Source organism: Cavia porcellus, unplaced genomic scaffold (genome assembly GCF_034190915.1).
Source record: "Cavia porcellus strain 051 isolate PalLab524CR breed Dunkin Hartley unplaced genomic scaffold, mCavPor4.1 scaffold_6, whole genome shotgun sequence".
Lineage (NCBI taxonomy): Eukaryota > Metazoa > Chordata > Mammalia > Rodentia > Caviidae > Cavia > Cavia porcellus.
Genome location: NW_026947489.1, coordinates 61,945,880 through 61,963,554, shown reverse-complemented (window position 1 = coordinate 61,963,554; position 17,675 = coordinate 61,945,880). Strand labels below are relative to the sequence as shown.

The 17,675-nt window shown below is 49.2% G+C and overlaps 2 protein-coding genes across 7 annotated transcripts in view; both read left to right on the top strand.

The window, feature by feature from the left end:
• Ncapg2 (non-SMC condensin II complex subunit G2) overlaps positions 1-1,935 on the top strand; it is a 61,144-nt gene extending 59,209 nt beyond the window's left edge. For all 3 annotated transcript variants that reach the window (XM_013152315.3, XM_063250854.1, XM_063250853.1), the window contains exon 29: positions 1,559-1,935. In XM_013152315.3, coding sequence (XP_013007769.1) covers positions 1,559-1,610 — 52 coding nt within the window. In that variant the 3' untranslated portion in view covers positions 1,611-1,935. The remainder of the gene's footprint in view (positions 1-1,558) is intronic.
• Positions 1,936-9,890: 7,955 nt separating this feature from the next.
• The window catches only part of Ptprn2 (protein tyrosine phosphatase receptor type N2), a 542,085-nt gene continuing 534,300 nt past the window's right edge, over positions 9,891-17,675 (top strand). For 3 of the 4 annotated variants that reach the window (XM_063250850.1, XM_063250852.1, XM_063250847.1), the window contains exon 1: positions 9,894-10,155. In XM_063250850.1, coding sequence (XP_063106920.1) covers positions 10,047-10,155 — 109 coding nt within the window. In that variant the 5' untranslated portion in view covers positions 9,894-10,046. Of the gene's footprint in view, positions 10,156-17,675 lie in introns of all 4 variants that reach the window. The other variant, XM_063250851.1, reaches the window with a different exon arrangement.

Here is a 17,675-nt window from a genome sequence, read left to right as displayed (position 1 = left end):
ACAAAGGATAACTATTTTTTTTCAGACTTGCGTTACCTCATCAATTTTTCCCACTTTGCAAATTAACTAAGATTATATTAGAAGCAAGTTACTCACGAGAAGGATATCCAGAGCAGAGGTTGTTGTGAGGATCAGATGCTGTGTCCAGTGGTCATGCAAGCACTGTTGCAGGGCAGTCATGCTGATGGCAGAGGATGTGGGCAGTGGTCCTGAGACTTGATGCTAGGACACTTGTGATCTTATGGATTCCTTTCACTGAAGTTTGCATGAGATTGATTTAAACACATACATATATGTGCACCTGCGCACGCACGCACATACACACATCTAAATAGCTCTGGATAAGATTAGGAATTTCAGAGTTGGCAAGAGGATCCTGAGGGATTTCTGGACTACTGGGCAGTACAGATGCTGCCGAGGAGTGGACAGTTGTGGGTAGGGCTGGGAAGGAAGCACAGTGGAAGGTAGAAGATGTTAGTGGTTACCTTCTGTTGACTGCAGGTGGGTATATGTGGACATGGGCTGTGTAACCACAAGCGTTGTGAAGTACATTTCATGTTTCTCTTGTCTGATAACAACCATCTGAAATGGCAGAGCGCTGAGCTGGATGCTGGCCTGTCATCTGCGGGGGCAAAGTCAGACAAAGGGTATCAGAGCCAGCAGTAAGTGGCTGAAGTGGAAGACAGATGTGGAGATTATCTCTGAGAAGAGTACCTGGAAGTGGACTCACCATGACACACGCCTTGAATCACCCTGAAGTCATTAGACTGTAAAGAAAAAGGAACAATAGTGAATCATGCACTTTGTAAATTAGTGTTTAGACCCATAACAGCAACACAGCACTGACTCTGCACACAAGCTGTCCTCAGTGAAGTGAAATAGACAGATACTGCAAGGGAATGCAGAGCCCATCCTGGCTTGGTGGGTAGGGAGGAGGGACAGGTTGTCAAAGGTGTGAACCAGCAAGGTCTTGTCTGCTGGTGGGTGACCTAAGTCTCATTTACCTCATTTTATTTTTTAAAACTTTATTTTCATTTGTACACCTTTGCAGTACATAACTTTCGTAAGTTATGCACAACTTAGTTCTTTTTACATGCCTGTTCTCTGTTCCCCTCAATCTCCTGGTTCCATCCCATTTATAAAAGATGTCTCCTTGTTTCCTGTATTTGTCTTTTGCTCTGTAATTATTTGTGTTTTGTGTTTCTCTTATAAGAGAAACTGTCATATTGAGGCTTATGCTTCTTGTTTTCTCTGAGGGCAGTAGGGCAGCCCAGGATAGAGTGGAGGGAAGGAGGGATGAGTGTGTGTCACTCTGTGGGTCTTCTAAGGAGAGTGCTCATTGGCTTGGCACCACCAGGTAGAAGGCCCAGCAGAGTTGGTGTCTGCCAGACCCCTCTCAGATGGGGTTCTGATCTGCCTAGCACACGGCAGGCATAACTCACTTTAGCTTTGTTTTTAAATGTGTCTGGTTGCACACCGATTTTACACTGTACTTTTGAAAAATGTACATTTGCCATTTTTCCTTTTGCTGAGTCTTTTTTTCTCCTTTGTGTTTCAGGTTTCTCTATGAGTCTTCCATGAGGACTTTGGGAGAATTTCTGAATTCCTGACCAAGTCCCATCTTTGGATATATTGAAGTGGGAAAAGGACTCACAGAAGTGAAATGTGTGTGTTTTTCTGGCTATTAATATTGATAATAGGGTAGGATGGGAAGTGGGCATGAGCCAAGAACTCAGAAGTTCCCAAAGGTTTGCCTGGCGCCTGCCTAGATAATATATTTAATATAGAGGATTCCAGGTGCCAGTGGTGCCAAAATCCATGGTGCCGAGAATAAAAGGACACTTTTCCAACAAACTTGGTTATTTTAAAAATGACTTTTTATATACACTATTTCTTGCAGTGAGTAATAAAGTGACAACCTGTTTGTGTGATGCATTTAAATGTTAGTGAGGTTTTCCTGTGGGGCCAAGCCCACTTCCAGGGCCTGGACTGAACCAGAGGACCCTGAGTGCCGTCACAGCTGATGCTGCTGGCCATTGTCCCGTGGCCTCTTCTCCCTGACCCTGCAGGCACCAGACACCTCAGAACAGACTGGGGTTAGTGCTGCATGACTTTGATGTTCATTTCGCCTTCCTCGGCCTCCACGCAAGATGACTAAGAAGTGTCAGTGTGCCCAGCCTGTCCATCCCTGGAAGACATGAGAAGTGGACTTGCTGTACTTAGCATTTAGGGTTTCACCGAGGTGCACCTGAGAAGCAGGAAGTGTGCACGGAGTACTGCTGCAGCTCCGCTTGGTTCATGTTGGAAACACGAGTTTTGGGATTGTAATTTGTCTGTTTGAACTTGTTCTCTACTGGTGAGTTGATGTTCCAGGAATATTTCACTCGATACATCGGAGTCTGCTGGTTGGGTGCTAATTCATCATGCAGTTCACTGAGGAAGGGTTGGATACCCCTCCCTCTTCCCACACAGATGCCATCTGTGCTTCTGTAGCTGCATGCCCGCCATGAGCAGAGACCACATTTGCCAGTTGGCTTGCCCCTCTGCAGCCAGTGTCCTATGGTAGTGAACATGTCCAAGGTCTTTGCAGCACTCTGCTCCACCTGGAGCAGAGTGGAATGTGGAGGGCGGAGCTCAGACAGCCATGCTGCTCTGTGGGGTTAGGGATGGGGTAATAGATTGTGCTGTGGTCCAGGCCCTGGTACCTTCAGGAGACCTAGAGACCCAGGTAGGGAACTGAGCAGAGCCACACCTCACAGTCATACTGAGGATGAACATCCCATCACCCCTGCCAGGCACAGATGTTTCAACTGCTCAGTTACTTGTTGAGTGCCCACTTGTAGCACCGAAGTCCTGTCTGTCCCAGGCTCCTGGGGGTGGGGTGGAAGTGAGGCACTAACATCAGAGGGGCAGGACCTGACTGCATGCCAGAGGATGAGTACATGTTTTTAAACCCTGCAATGGAGAGGTGTTGGAACACAAAATCCAATAAGCAAAGTTTAAATGGACCAGGCATGATTGTATACACCTGTAATCCCAGCACTTGGGAGGCTGAGGCAGGAGGACCTCTGAATTCAAGGCACGCCTGGGCTACAAAATGAATCCAAACCCAGCCTAAGCTATATATCTCGAAAAGACAAAAAAAAAAAAAAAAAAAAAAAAAAAAAAAAAAAAAGAGATTCTGCTATCTAAATCGATAGTTTTCAAGCTGTAACTTGCCTGGAGACAGGCGATGGGCCCCACCAAACATGACAGCCTACAGGCACGGTGCTGGTGGGTTTCCTGTGTTTGCCTGTCGATAGATGGTGTTCACAGCATGGGACTGCATCCTGGGTTGGAGGTGTAGGGCAGGGTGTGAAGTGTACCCCATTTCCATACTGCTTGTGACGTTTTATTCCCCAGCGATTGCTCCACAGCTGTCTCAGGCTCTCAGTTCTGCGTGTTCCGATTGTAGGGTGACTCGCTGTGACTTCATGTGCACTGTGTATGTCCAGCGCTGGGCACGAGTATGTATGGGTCTGCGCTGGTGAGCTGCGGCTTGGGCTGGGCCCTCCTCTGTTCCTGCTGTGCTGTCCTGCCATCTCTCCGACTTGAGTCGAGGGCCCTTTGTATGCGGATGCTCTGTCCACCACCCACTGGTCTCTTGTGGCCTTTCTTGCCTTTGTTTCTTCCCTGCCCACGTCCTGTTCTTCTAGCCCCTCCCAGACTGCGTGGTCTGGGCGGTTTTGTCAGGGGCTTCCTGTGCATGTCTAGTTCTGCTTTTTTGAAAATTAAATGTTTAAGTTTTATTAGTATGTGTTTGCGGTACATGCAGTGTATAATCATCTTGGGGAGGGGATGTGAGTACATGATCCAGCTTGATTCTTTTTTCAGTCCCCCCCTTCCCTCATCTTCCTCAGAATATCCTTTTCCCATTTTCATTCTTGGTATTAACCTTCACTCCTATTTGTGGCATAAAATGTTTCCATTCATTGAAGTTACTAGTTTCTCGCACATGGTATACCTTTATTCTACTTATTTCCCCTCCCCTCTCCTTAGAGTTCTTCGGGCTCTTACCCATTTATATGTAAGATATGTATCTTTGTCTCCTTCTGGCCATCCTGTATTGTGCTCTTTGTTTGTATTTGTCTTAGTTGAAAAATACTATATGGTGTTTATGCTTTTGTGTCTAATTTGTTTCACTTACCACTATATTTTCCAGGTGCATCTATTTTCCTACAAATGTCTCAGGTTTTTCTTCTTTATAGCTGAGTAGTATTCCATTATACCAAATGCCACATTTTCTTTTTTCTTTTACTTTTTTTTTTTTTAATCGGTACCAGGGATCGAACTCGCGACTGCCTGCTTGCAAGGCAGGCGTTTATGGCGCTGAGCTAAATCCCCAGCCCCACCACATTTTCTTTATCAGAGGGTTTGTGGATGGGTATGCAAACTGTTTCCAGGATTTAACTGTTACGAATTGTGTTGCTATAAGCATCGGTATGCATGTATAGCTTAGCATGATTTCTTTAGCTTTTTGGGAAAGATACATAGAAGGGATTATATGGAGTTTAGCTTTTTGAGAAATTTCCATACTGATTTCCAGAGTGGGTTATAGTAGTTTGCATTTCCATCAACAATGTAGGAGAGTTCCTTTTCTACTGTATTCATACTAGTATCTGTTATTGTCTGACTTCTTGATCAGGGCCATTCTCTGGTATAAGAGGGAATCTTTTTTTTTGGTACCAAGAATTGAACTCAGGGCCATGTGCTTGCCAGGTAGGTGTTGTGCCACTAAGCTACATTCCCAGCCAAAGAGGGAATCTTAGCCTTGTTTTAATTTGCATTTCTCTAATAGCCAAAGATACTGAATATTTTTCATACATTCATTTGCCAGTTGTACTTCTTCCTCTGAAAAAGGTCTGGTCATTTCACTTGCCCATTTCTTGATTAGGTCTTTTATTTTAGGTGGTTTAGTTTTTTTCATCACTTAATATAACCTTTTCATAGAGTTGTGCTACCTGGTATTTGCTTTCCTTTCCATTTGTGTGTCTGTGATCTGTCTTAGGAGAGTTGGGGGACCTTGAGGGTCTTCTGTTGCCTTGCTTTCCCATGATCCTGGTGTATGTGTATATATTTGTTTTTATCATTACGACTCCCAAGCAATCTGAATATTGGCATAAAAGGAAAACCAAATGTCAGCTACTAACTACTGTGTTACCTTGGCTGTAGTAGTAAATTAGGCAGCAACAATCACATTAGATGTCAATTGGACATTAAGAAATCCTCATAAACAGCCCTTATGGAACAACGAGAAATTACGATTTTAGCAAAGACAGCTTAGGCCATGCATGTAAAGGCCTTCTAGATGTAGACAGCAGTACCAGAGCTGAAGTGTATTGTGACCTCTGCACCCTTGTACTTTCTAGCCTGGAGCCTGTGATGATCATACCTTGCAAGTCTGGCCTCCTACAGAAGAATATAGATGCTGTGATCCTTCTGGTCTGATCCCATGCCTCCCAGAGGACCCCAGGAGATTTTTGTTAAGTTCTCATCTTCTCCAAGCCTGTCCCGTTTCTGTTGTGGGATAACACTTCAGTCCTGATGTGAAGCCCTCTTGGTCTGTTGCCTGGAGACCCCAGGAGTTGGGGCAATGTCAGCTGAAGGCCCCAGTCATTCTTGTCACCCTAAGAGCAGGTATAGAAAGGGAGACTGGCAGTCTGGCTACTGAGCAAGTATCAGCTGAATGGAGGTTTTTCCATCAGGAACCTTCGTGGCAGTGTCTCAGGATTTGTCACCTCTGACTGGTCAGTCTGTACTCCACCCCTACCTGAAGGACATCCAGATGCTGAGCAGGGGAGGAAGTGTCAGTGCCTGTGACCTGGCGACCTGAGGCCCTGCTGTCTGCGCCCTCCTTCCTTCTAAGGCAATGTCTGTTTCATGCCTACCCTTTTTCACCTCCCCAACCCTGGATGACTTTTATTTAGTTTTTAAGAGAATAAGACCCAACAAACGAAACAGTAAAGCCAACCAACACAAAGCAGTGAAAGTGGTACAGAACTTTGAAGCAGGATAATAGGGAATCAACAATGGCTACCATAACATGTCTTGTTATCTTCACAATAGTTGTCCATTCCATCTGACATAGTAAAATCAAAACAGAATAATAGGATTTCAAAAACAAGACAGAAGGAAATCCCCCATATTTTCTCTGTTGCATACTGTTATCCTAATAGATGCTCAGACTACCAGCCATAGGTCTGCAAAGTCAATCAAACAGTACAAGCATCTAGTTGTTTTTGTACCTCAGTTGCTATCAGTTCAGCCTGTCCTCCGAACCAGCTGGTTGCATATGGGAGGCTGGGGTGGGGTGGGGTGGGGGGTAGAGTTCTTGATTCTCAGCCCACATGCTGGTCAGCTCACAGGAAGGGGGAACTGGCTTTCTGATGTACTTCTCCCAGACCCAGCGTGGCTCCCCTGGATGACTTTGAAGCATATCCCAAATATCACATAAAAACAATCATAATACTATTATATCCAAATAATTATGCAAGTGAGGTTTATCATGTTATGAAGGAAGGGGAGCAAGAGGTGGAGGGAGTTGAGAGAGGGTTGAAAGGGATAAAAAAGTATCTGCCAGCTCTCCATGAGAGATGTAATCCTAAGTAAAATTTAAAAATAAAAAGAATTATGAAGCAATCTCAAAAAATTATATTAGAAGACAGTTATGAGGATTGTATATTTTGTATCTCAAATTGGTTATTACATACCTCCTTAAATTGGGATCCCAGTAAGGATTTTGCATTGATGTCCTGTGTCTCTTTTGGATCCCTCTGTCTTCCTAGAAGTCTCTTTCTTGTTTCATGTACCTCTTGGTTATCCTGCCTTCCGCAGCATACTGCACTTGCTTCTGTGACTGCTTCCCCCTGTGGTGACTCCTGCTGCTGATGGGTTCTATCCTTTCTCTGCCAGCAGCTGGGATATTTGTTGGATGATCACTGTATGGTCTGTCTGGGAAAAGAGAAAAGATGCTGGGTTTCCCCCTTTATTTATTAGTATTCAAAATAATGACCATCTTCCAGAAGCAGTGTCGCTGGTGTGCTTTGTTACACCAGGGCTGGGCTACAGGTGGCACAAGGCCTCACAACCTGGCCCTTCCGTTTCCTGTGGTGGACCTGCAATCTGCCAAGGACTCCTGGTCTGGAGATGGGCTCCAGATGGGCCAGTAGTAGCTGGCTTTAGCTTTCTCAGCACTGTCAGGAGAGGATCCTGGAAAGGACTGTAGTCTTAGTTGCTTTTGTTATGCGTAACACTGGATGATGAGTCCAGGCTCATCCCAGGCTGTCAGGTTCAGAGGACACAGGTGATGTCCTTCGGCAGCCAGAAATCTGTGTTGACAGGACAGCCTATCATGCCATGGTTCCCTTGAGCAGCTCAAGGTCATGCTGTCTTCCACTCTTGGGCTAACCCACAGGGAAATACAAAGTCCTTTCCATGTGGCTATTTTGCCCCACCTGGGTACATGGTCGGGTATTTCTTTACTTTTGGCATCAATTTGTTGGGGTTTTTAAACTCATATTTAGACCTATAATCATATTTACATGGTGCCAAAATTAGATTTTCAGAAAAGATATATTTAATGAAAATGTTTTTGCTCATTTCCAAAATAGGTAATTCGTTTTCTAAGTGTATGGCTTATTGTGTTAAAAAGTAAGTGGATCTGTGGCTTACTAGTCCTCTTTCTCAGATAAATGGTGGTGTCCCAGATAGACCATACTTTTGTTGTTTTTAGCTTCATGTGTCTGGAAACCACTTCAAAACAGTGTGGAGACACCTATCACCCTGAATGCCCCACAGGGACCTGGCCTTTCCCAGTCCTGTGCTCCTAAGAGTAATCCACTTGGGAGTATCAGCTTCCATGATCCAAGCACTTCCCACAGCCTAGCTGGTGAGCATGCAGGCTTTGAGGGAGACATCTAGACATAGACCCTCACCATCTAAAGGCTGGGAGAATAAGAGTATGTTTGAAAGCTGCATGCACATTAGGCAACTGTGAAGAGTGTGCCAACAAAGCTGCATCTTACACCCTGCATGGTCACTGTGACCACCGGTCTGGCCAGCTAGCCTATAACCTGCCTTTATTCCTAATGTTTTCTTCCCTCAGACTCCTCTGCATTTCTCTGCCTTTAGTTTCTCCTGTCATTTTTGCAGAACCAGGGTTGATCTGCCTAGGTCAGAGAGCTGAGTGTGCAATGCTAAGGCCAGGAGTGTTGGGACACTGGCCATACCCTCTGCCACCTGCTTTTGTTACTGATAACTTTGTGATTCCTCCTTCTGTGTTTCTCCATTTCTCCATTCTTGGGATATTTTCCTTTTAACTTTGCCTTAACACATAATCCCAAGGTCAGGGCCCTTGGGTGAAACAGGACCTTGTTGAGGAAACTACTTTTAATTTAAGCAGTCTTCAAACAAAGAGAGGACAAATAGTTCCATCCTGGGGCCTGTCCAACAATAAACAAGGAACCAGGGACACCATAGCCCAAAGCAAACAGTCATCCAGGATGTAGGCTCAGACTGGTGAGTTAAGCTCCTCCAGCCCCCAGCGTCCTCTTATATGCCCTGGCAGTAGCCTCTGAGTTACTGCAGTGCCAATGGCCTGGCTGCTGTGGGAAGTGGCCATTGGCAGTGACCTCCTCTGTACCGGGGCAGTGCTAAGATAGCCAGTGGCACAGCTCAGCCCTACTCATGGACTTCTAGTCATTGTGGCTCACAAAGAGCTGAGCCTTCTACCAGTCTGTCTCTGGCTTTTCCCGTCTTTCAGGTCACCAAGTTTACAAGCTGGTTCACAGGACCTCAGAGGGCTTCTGTCTGTCTTCTCAGCTTCCCAGACACACTCTCCATAAGCTGGTGGGGTGTGGCCTGTGTGCACCTGCCATGGGTAGCAGGTCTGTAGGTGAATCAACTCAGTTACATTCTGCTCAAGGAGTCTTATCTATCCCTGTGACAGCGCTTATCCACAGTCCAGCTGTGTGTTGATCCACAGTCTAGCTATGAAAAGAAACAAGGCACAGGAGAAACAATCTATCGCGATCACTCAGACAACACAGCAGGGAGAAAATGGAGACAGAGCTACAGCATTCTGGGCTGGGCACCCAGGTGAGGCCTAGCATCGACTTTGATGCTCAAGTTGGCTGGACTGTGAGTGGCCACCCTATGCCCCAGCCCAGGATGCAGGGGGCATGGGGGGGGGGGACAAGAAAGTGATGCACCTGCAGGGTATGTCCAGCAGATGGGGAGGCTGGGGACCAAGGGGTCATGAGTTGGAGGGAACAGGCTCCCTGAAGTGCACACACATGCTCTGATACCGACACTCACATCCCTCACATCCATACTCAACCCCACCCACTTACACACCCCTCACATCTACACACCCTTCCCCCCACATCCACTCAGGCCCAACAGAAAGCACACAGCCATTTTTCCCGCTCCCCAAATGCCACCTCACCGCCCCTCGTGGAACCCAGCATGAGGCTCTCCCTCCTGTGCAGTCTGGGCCAGTGCCCTGACTGCTTTGCAACCCCAGGCACAGGTACAGCTGGGCCCGTGGGCGGTCAACTCGATTCAAACCGAGTAAGTAGGAATTCGGTTTTTCAGGGGAGCCAGCACCGGGGAGCAGTTTAACTTCACCCCTAGGCCACCGAGTCTGTGTGGCAATGAACCGGGCCCCTGAAGCCCGGGAGGCCCACTGGAGGAGGGGTGAGGGAGAAGGGCAGGGTACAAGGCGGGCGCCGCTGGGCCCTCCCCTGAGGTGGGCGTGTCTTGAGGGTGGGGCGTATCGGGGGCGTGTCTCAGGAGGCTCTCCTGGGAAGGGCGCGCGGCCGGGGGCGTGTGCAGGGCGTGTCCTCTTGGTGGGCGGGGCCCTCGGCGCTGTCCGGTGCTGAAGCTCTGCCCGGCGCCGCCGCAGGAGCGCGGAGAGGCGCGGCCGCGGGAGCTGGCGCCGCCTGCTCAGTCCCGCTCTGTCCTCGCTCCCGCGCGGCCATGGACTGAGCGTCGGGTGGGCCGCGGGGATGGGGCCACCACTCCCGCCACTCCTGCTCCTGCTGCTGCTGCTGCTGCTGCCACTGTCCGCCGCCCCCGCCCCCGCGCCCCGCGGCCGGCAGCTCCCGGGGCGCCTGGGTGAGTGAGGGGCTACAGGGAGAAGGGGCACGGAGGAGAGGCAGTGCTGGGGGAGGGGTGCCTGTCGGGCTGGGGAGGTGCCTGGACTGGAAGAGGGCGCCTCGAGGAGGAGGAGCGCCTGCAGGGAGGGGTCGCGGAGGCTGGGGTTGGAGGAGGCGAGGAGGTCGCGGGCCCAGGGCTACCCTAGGCTCAGACCTTTGGCTGTCCTCACCGCGAAACAGGCGTGTTTTGCTCCCCTGCCTCAGTTTCCAGGCCCGGGCAGGCCCGGGATAGCGACTGTGGAGGAAAGGGCCGCGTGGACGCAGGCGCTCTGTGGCCTCCCGTGCCCCGCGACCCCGCTGAGATCGGAAATGGGGCCGAGGACATTTTCCTCCCTGCTAGAGAAGGAAAGGGAGGCGACGGAGAGGAGGGTGGCACTGGCGTCTTTCCCGACATGGCACCTCCCTCCCGGTCTTGTCTAAGGAGATTCGCCATAGAGGCCATGTGTGCAGGAAGCGTGGGGCCAGGACAGCTGCTGGCCATGGATGGGAACCCTGGGGTTCAAGGACAGTGAGCAGACCTGGGCGGGTTTCAAATGTAGCCTCGAAGCTGGCCAGGAACCCTGTACCTTCTTCCTGCTGGTACCCCTTTTGGTCCCAGTGTTGCTTCACCCATCTTAACTCCCAAACAAACAAAAACCTTAGGAAAGGAGGCAGCCAGAGCCCCCCCCCCCCAGACCTCCAGGCCAGCACAGTGATCCTGGACTCTTCCAGCTCTCTGTCACTCCACGCAGCTGGCATCTTGCACAGACAGAGCACAGACTGTGTGTGCTCCAGGACGGTGCACAGGCGTTTCCCTGCTTTGGGAAGCTGGGATCTCACTGCTGCCTGTCCTCCCCTCCCTCACCCCAGCCCGCCCAATCAGCCCTCCTGTGTCCTGGCTCTCAGGAAGGGGTGGCACCTTCCTCATGGGCTTGAGCTGGCCTGAACTCATGGGAGCTGTGTTTGCCCAGCTAGCCAGGTGCCACCCTCCATGCCTGGGGAAGGTGGGGCATCATGGAATGAGCTTCCTGCTGGGCCTCAGTGGCCCCTTTTCCTTTGTGATTGCCAGTTCACAGTGTTTTACTAAAACCACAGAGAAAGGGGAGGCAGCTGAGGGGGAGTGGAGGAAGCCCAAAGATGGAAGCGAATGAAGACACTGTGCTGTCCTGGACCATCTTGCTGAACACAGTGATGTTGTCTTGGCAACAGAAAGTGGAATCATGCTGTGTAAAAGGTGTGCCCTCTGCAGCCACACTGCCGGTCTCGCCAGTCTGGGAATCAAGCAGGTCAGAGACCACAGGGAATCATGGGTGCTAGGGTGCCCTGTTCCCCTCCATTCAGCTTGAAGGGGCTGTGTCCTGCAGTCTTTATGGAACACCATAAAGGACCCAAGGTCTGCACTAAGGATACGAGGGACAGGAGCAACATCATTTTCCCTGTGCAATAGAAAACAGCAGGTCCCAGTCTGTGCCCCTTGGCCTGACCCTGCACTATCTCTGCTCAGTTGCTGCTGCGTATGCTCAGGACCTGTCTGCAGAAGACACAGCAGGGGCAGGTCCACCAGGAGACGCAGGTGCTGCCTTTCTCTCTGTCTGCCATCTAGATCTTGGTAATGGTCACACGAGCTGCATTATTCCAAATAAGAATACATAGTTTGAAGACACACACCTTGAATCTGGCCTAGCCATCAGTTGCCTCTCAAGTTGAGGCCTATAGAACAGATGGCCGAAAAGACTCTTGTCTTTGTGCCTTTGTTACATCAAACAGCCTTGTAGGTTAGAACCAGGCTGGTTCTACCGGTGGGGTTATTCTTGCTTGGATGAAATCCTCTAGCTAATAACTGTGCATCTGCACTTATCCTCAGGGCTTTGGGCCATCTCTAGGGTGCTGACCCCAGGAAAGAACACTGTGGTACACCATGGGGTGCTGCTCCCACCATCTTATTTCCTCTCCTGGGAGGACACACTTTCTCTTAGCCACATCAGCTTTCTGTCTTGGCATCTCCCATTCAGAGATCTCTCTGATGGGAAAAGGTTCCTTCATGGCATTAATGATCAGTGAGGCTGGGGTCAGGGCTGAGCCCTCCTCCACTTTTTTTTTCTAGCACTGGGGATTGAACTCAGGGAGTGCTAAGCTACATCTCCAGCCCTTTTTATTTTATTTTATTTTTTAGTTTGAAACAGGGTATAGCTAAGTTGCCCAGGCTGGCCTCAAGTTTGTAATTGTCCTGCCTCAGCCTCTGGAGTAGCTGGATTATAGTCAACAGCATCTCTTTTTAATGATTTGATTCAACTCACCAAGACCAATCTCCTGCACTAGGCAGTATTGTCCAGGACAGCTTAGTGACTTTGTGTGTATTTCTGTCTTGGATTTCTTTCATTCCTTTCTTTCTTCGCTGCCTCCCTCTCTGCCCTTCTCTGGGATTTCAGGGCCTCTTTTGATCAGGTCCTCAGTATTTTTCCCTGAATCTGAGCATAAGCAACCAACCATTCTGCAGTTTTGTGGAAGTCAGTTTGTGAACCTGCTTGATAGCTCCATAACTGAAGGTATCTAAAGTCCCTCTCTCCTTTTGCTAAAGAATGTGCCTTTCCTTGAGCCAACCTTCCATCAGAGTTTGCTCAGAGTCCAGATTCACACCTTGCCAGGTACTGGCTGTGCAGACTGGTGACTATTCATTCTGCCCCTTTGTTTTCTCCCCGTTTACCCACACGTATTCTTCATTCAACCACGAGCCCACATGGAGCTGAGAAGCAGAGCTGTCCGCGACAGGAGTGGCTGCTTTGTGAACCGGTTGGCCTGATTGTTTAATTTTAAATCAAAGGATCCTTCCTCTCACCACAGCACAAACTCATCTTTGTTTCCTGGGGTCCAGAGCCTTTTATCGTGTTTGGTTCTGTGTTAATGAACAGAAGCCTGGTTCTCTCTGCATCTGTAAGCTGTTGCCTGTCTGTCAGTTACTCCTCCATCAGCCTCTGGGGCCGGCGTACGTGGACAGGTCAAGGGTGTGTGGAGAGGGGGTGCCAGGCAGTGGGTTCAAAATGAGATGCCTTGAGTGTAAGTGTGGGGGCTGTGCCTGTGTCCAGAGGTGGCTGTCAAGTGTGTCGACCTCCAGGTGTCAGCAGGGAGTAGAAGGTTTTAAATGGCCTCCTCCGTGTTCTAGGCTTAGCTGTGCATCCTAGCTCTCCTTTCAAAGCCAGTCTGGTTTCACACTTGTCAAGGTCACCATTCAGTGGCCCCCAAGGAGGGGCTGCCTTGCCTGCCCCAGTGTGGCTCCTCCCAGCACACATGCCAGGGTGTCCTTGTGCCAAGAAATATTCAGCTTTGAGGGGTCCTGGCCCAGAAACAGCATGGCTGTGGCAGTAGAGCTGTGGGTGGAGATCAGGTAGTGTGTGGCTCCCCACCCCCAACCTGGCCTTGGGTTCTAATTCTGTTGTAATTATTGATTCTTCCATGTGATGATGGCTTCTACATTCTGGGTTGTTTTGTTCTATTTTGTACACACTCTGCTTCAAGAATGCAGTTATGTACCCACTGTTCTCTGGGTTCTGGGAAGCAAGGAATGTAGTTTTAAGACTATGGGTCACATGCCTGCTCCTCTGACCTCCAGGAGTGTTAGCTGTTAGCCTTGAGTTTCCCCAGCCACCTCAGCCCTTCAAGACTAAGTGCTTCATGATAAGAGAAACCAATTCCCTGTTACCCTCAGTTGCCCTCTTCCACAATATCCATTCCAAGAGCCTCCTAGAGGGATGCCTAGAAGTTCTTAAACCTCCAGTCACTTTGGATCCTGGAAGCAGAACCTTGGTGACAGCCCCACGATGAGCTCACCTCTTCAGAGTGGGAGCAGCTACCCCATGATGAGAACTGAGACCCCACACCCTCAAACAAGGACAATCCTGGAAACAAAGTTGGCCCTCCAAGTGGGAACCAAATCTGAGAATGAGCCTTAGGCCCTGATCCACCTCAGCTAATCCTTAAATTCGAGGCCCCTCCTGTTGCTTTTCCTTTCTGTTCCTTTTCCTTTCTGTTCCTCTTGCTGTCTAACTCTGCCTGAGAAATCTGTCTTGTGCCTCACACTGATGTATCTGAGCACAGGTCCCCATCTCCCCTGGGTGACTCTGTTCCTTTTGCAACTCAGTATGGCCCAAACTAAAAACAGCTCTTGGCTTTGGGTGGCAGGTACTTAAGATCTCCCCGGATGTGTGCAGACACTACTTGTTGAAGGATCCTTTGTATGTGGAGGGGTGAAGAAAAGACTTAAGAAATGGGCAGAAAGAGTTCTGTCCAGATGCATCTCAGAGATGAAGGCTGGTGTGCTAAAGCTAGCTCAAAGCCTGTCTTATCTTTTCTGATGAGATGTTCCATTTCCCAGAGAAAGCAAACAGCTGAACTCACAGAAGATAGCCCTCCGTTCCACATAAATGCACCTGGCAGCTGTTTCCACATTAGTCCAAATTGACCTTCATAAATGTAGACCCAGCTGGGCTTATTTTTCCTAATCTTGATTGATAGAAGGCCAGAAAACTCGAGAAGCATAAAATAGTCAGTCTACTTTTCTGATGCCTGGAAACAGAGTAGAAACAGTTTGCTGAAGGAAGGACATTTTTTTCTTTTAATTCGTGCTATCTCTGGCTACTGTACCAACCCACTCTTCAAATATCTAGGACAGGAAGTAGATGCGGGTGTGGCTCCCGGGACACCTCCTCCTCCACACATTAAGCACCTTTTGTTTGGTAGTCTGCCTTGCCCAGCTGATAAGCAGCAGCTCTTGCTGGACTTTGAGTTTAGCACTGCCTTTGCCTTTGGAGGCCAGGCCAATGCAGATGACAGAAGGAAACCAGAAGAGCACTGACCAGTGGCGGATTCTTGGGCGCCTGGTGTGCACTGTTGCTGTGGAGGTGGAGAAGAGAGCATTTAGCTTGCTTTCTCTGTTCCCTCCAGGAATAGTGACAGTGACTCAGAAAGCAGAGGACGAGCCCACGGAGCCTGTGCTGACCAGTCAGTTTAGGGTGATTCAGGCACATGGCAGGCACGAGGAGGAACTCATTGTTGCAAGACAGACTGAATTTTACTTTAAAATAGTACTGAATTTTCTTTTCATGCTACATTCTATGTATGAGTTCAGGTGCCTTCACTGTTGGGTCACAGAACAGCTCGTCCCTCTGCCATGACAGCCCACCACTGCCTTTGCCCTGGGGCCCTGTCCTGAGCTGAGTTTTCTGTGTGTTCTCATGATGTGCCCAGGACAGCCCAAACAGGGAGCCATTTCTAGCTCCACTTATAGGTGAGAAGGCGGAGACTCACTCAAATGGTTTACGGAAGTATCTGTGGCCTCCAGAGCCTCTTTCTTTCCCAGTGGATGATTCCAGTGCAGCAGGGTGGCTCCTGAGGGGCAGAGTGCTGTGAGGGCACTGTGCTCTGAGACTGCAAGAATTAGTCCTCACTTCCCCCCACAGAACCAGGAATGTCTCCACTCCAGCCGCTGCTGTTCTCTCGGGAGCTAAGAATCTGCAAGGGGTCTGCTGGACCTCTTCCAGGAGGACTTAAAATGCTTGCCATCACCGAGCCAGGGATGTCATTTTCTGGTTGGGCTTTGTTTGGGGGTCAGACTGAAATATTTGGTCTATTCTGAGGATCTTTGATGTTGGAAGACGAGGGCTTATTTTGCACCCATTAGGCTTCTGTGTGAGCAGGAGTGTGAATGCCCCATAGCATTTTCTCCATATTGTCTTGGTGAAAACTTTTCCAAACACTCGCTAAGCGTCCATCAGACTTAAAGAATCGGACTTAAAGAGCTGGCAGTACAAACTCATCCTGGACGCATAACAGAAAGTCCACTTCAGAATAAGTACAAGGATGAGTGAGGGAAAACTTCCATGAGACAAATCTAAGAGTGGCTTCCTGTGAGCCTGACCCTTGGATGAAGGCAGGCCTGGACAGCCCCCCTCAGCAACCCATCTTTCTCTGAAGTAGTTGTGGAGGGAAGACTGGATAGTTCCACCCTGCGGTGTGGGCATCCTATGTCCTGCCTGGTTCTGAAAACCCATTCTGGTTGCTGACCTGGTTTCTAGAAGAAAAGGACTTTGCATGAGCGGTGCGGTCAGCCCTGGTTTCTACAGCAAGATGTGTTCAGCTGCAGATGGATGGAGCCGTCCCTTTGGAGGGAGGTGCCAACAGCATTTCCTGAGGTGGAACTGCAGGGAGCTTAGCAACCTGCATGTTCTCTGAGACAGCCAGTGTCTGTGGAGCAATTGGTGGTCAGGGGAATGTGGCATGGGAGGATCAGTATGAGGTGTGGCCAGTGGCCTTCCCGCTCAGGGTCCTCCACCAGAAGCCCTTGAAACCCTCTGCCTGAAAATAGACTGAGTCTGAGACTCTGCTCAAGTACAATTCCTGAATCCCAGGGAAGAGCACAGAGGCCTCCTGTACCCTTGCCTCCCAGCATTTTCTGCTGTTTGTAGCCTCTATTTCCAGCATCTTCTCTTCCTACATCTTCTCCTCTCTGCATCCTGTCCTGTAATACCCTCTCCTCCCAGCATCCTCTCCTCCCAGCATGCTCTTCTCTTAGCATCCTCTACGCTTCATCCTCTTCTCCCTGTACCCTCTCCTGTAACATCCTCTCCTCCCTGCATCCTCTACGCTTCATCCTCTTCTCCTGTATCCTCTCCTGTAACACCCTCTCCTCCTAGCATCTTCTCCTGTAAGACCCTCTCCTCCTACATCCTCTCCTCCTTGCATCCTCTCCTGTAAGACCCTCTCCTCCTACATCCTCTCCTCCTTGCATCCTCTCCTGTAAGACCCTCTCCTCCTACATCATCTCCTCCTTACATCCTCTCCATAAGACCCTCTACTCCCAGCATCCTCTCCTCCCAGCATGCTCTTCTCTTAGCATCCTCTACGCTTCATCCTCTTCTCCCTGTACCCTCTCCTGTAACATCCTCTCCTCCCAGCATCTTCTCCTGTAAGACCCTCTCCTCCTACATCATCTCCTCCTTACATCCTCTCCATAAGACCCTCTACTCCCAGCATCCTCTCCTCCCAGCATGCTTTTCTCTTAGCATCCTCTACGCTTCATCCTCTCCTTCCAGCATCCTCTCTTCCCTCTATTCTCTCCTGTAAGACCCTCTCCTCCTACATCCTCTTCTCCCAGCATCCTCTCCTGTCCATGCTCTCCTTCCTGCATCCTTGCACCTGCTTCATTATCTTTCAGCACCCTCACACCTACTTTGCCATGGATTCTGACCCTTGCTTCCATGACATAGCCAACATGAAATTGGGAAATTATGGTGACAAGAACTAAGAATTTTTTCAAAATGGAAGATTCCTACAGAGTGAAACTGCAGGTGATCTAAAATGGTGGGTAGTGTGTATATGGATAAAGGGCACAAATTAAAGGAAAGTGACTCGTGATGGTGACTTTCTGAGAAGTTGACCTTCTCTTCCCAGTCTGATAAGATTAGCAGCTTGACTAGTATTTAGAAGTCTGGAGACATAAAAGGAGGT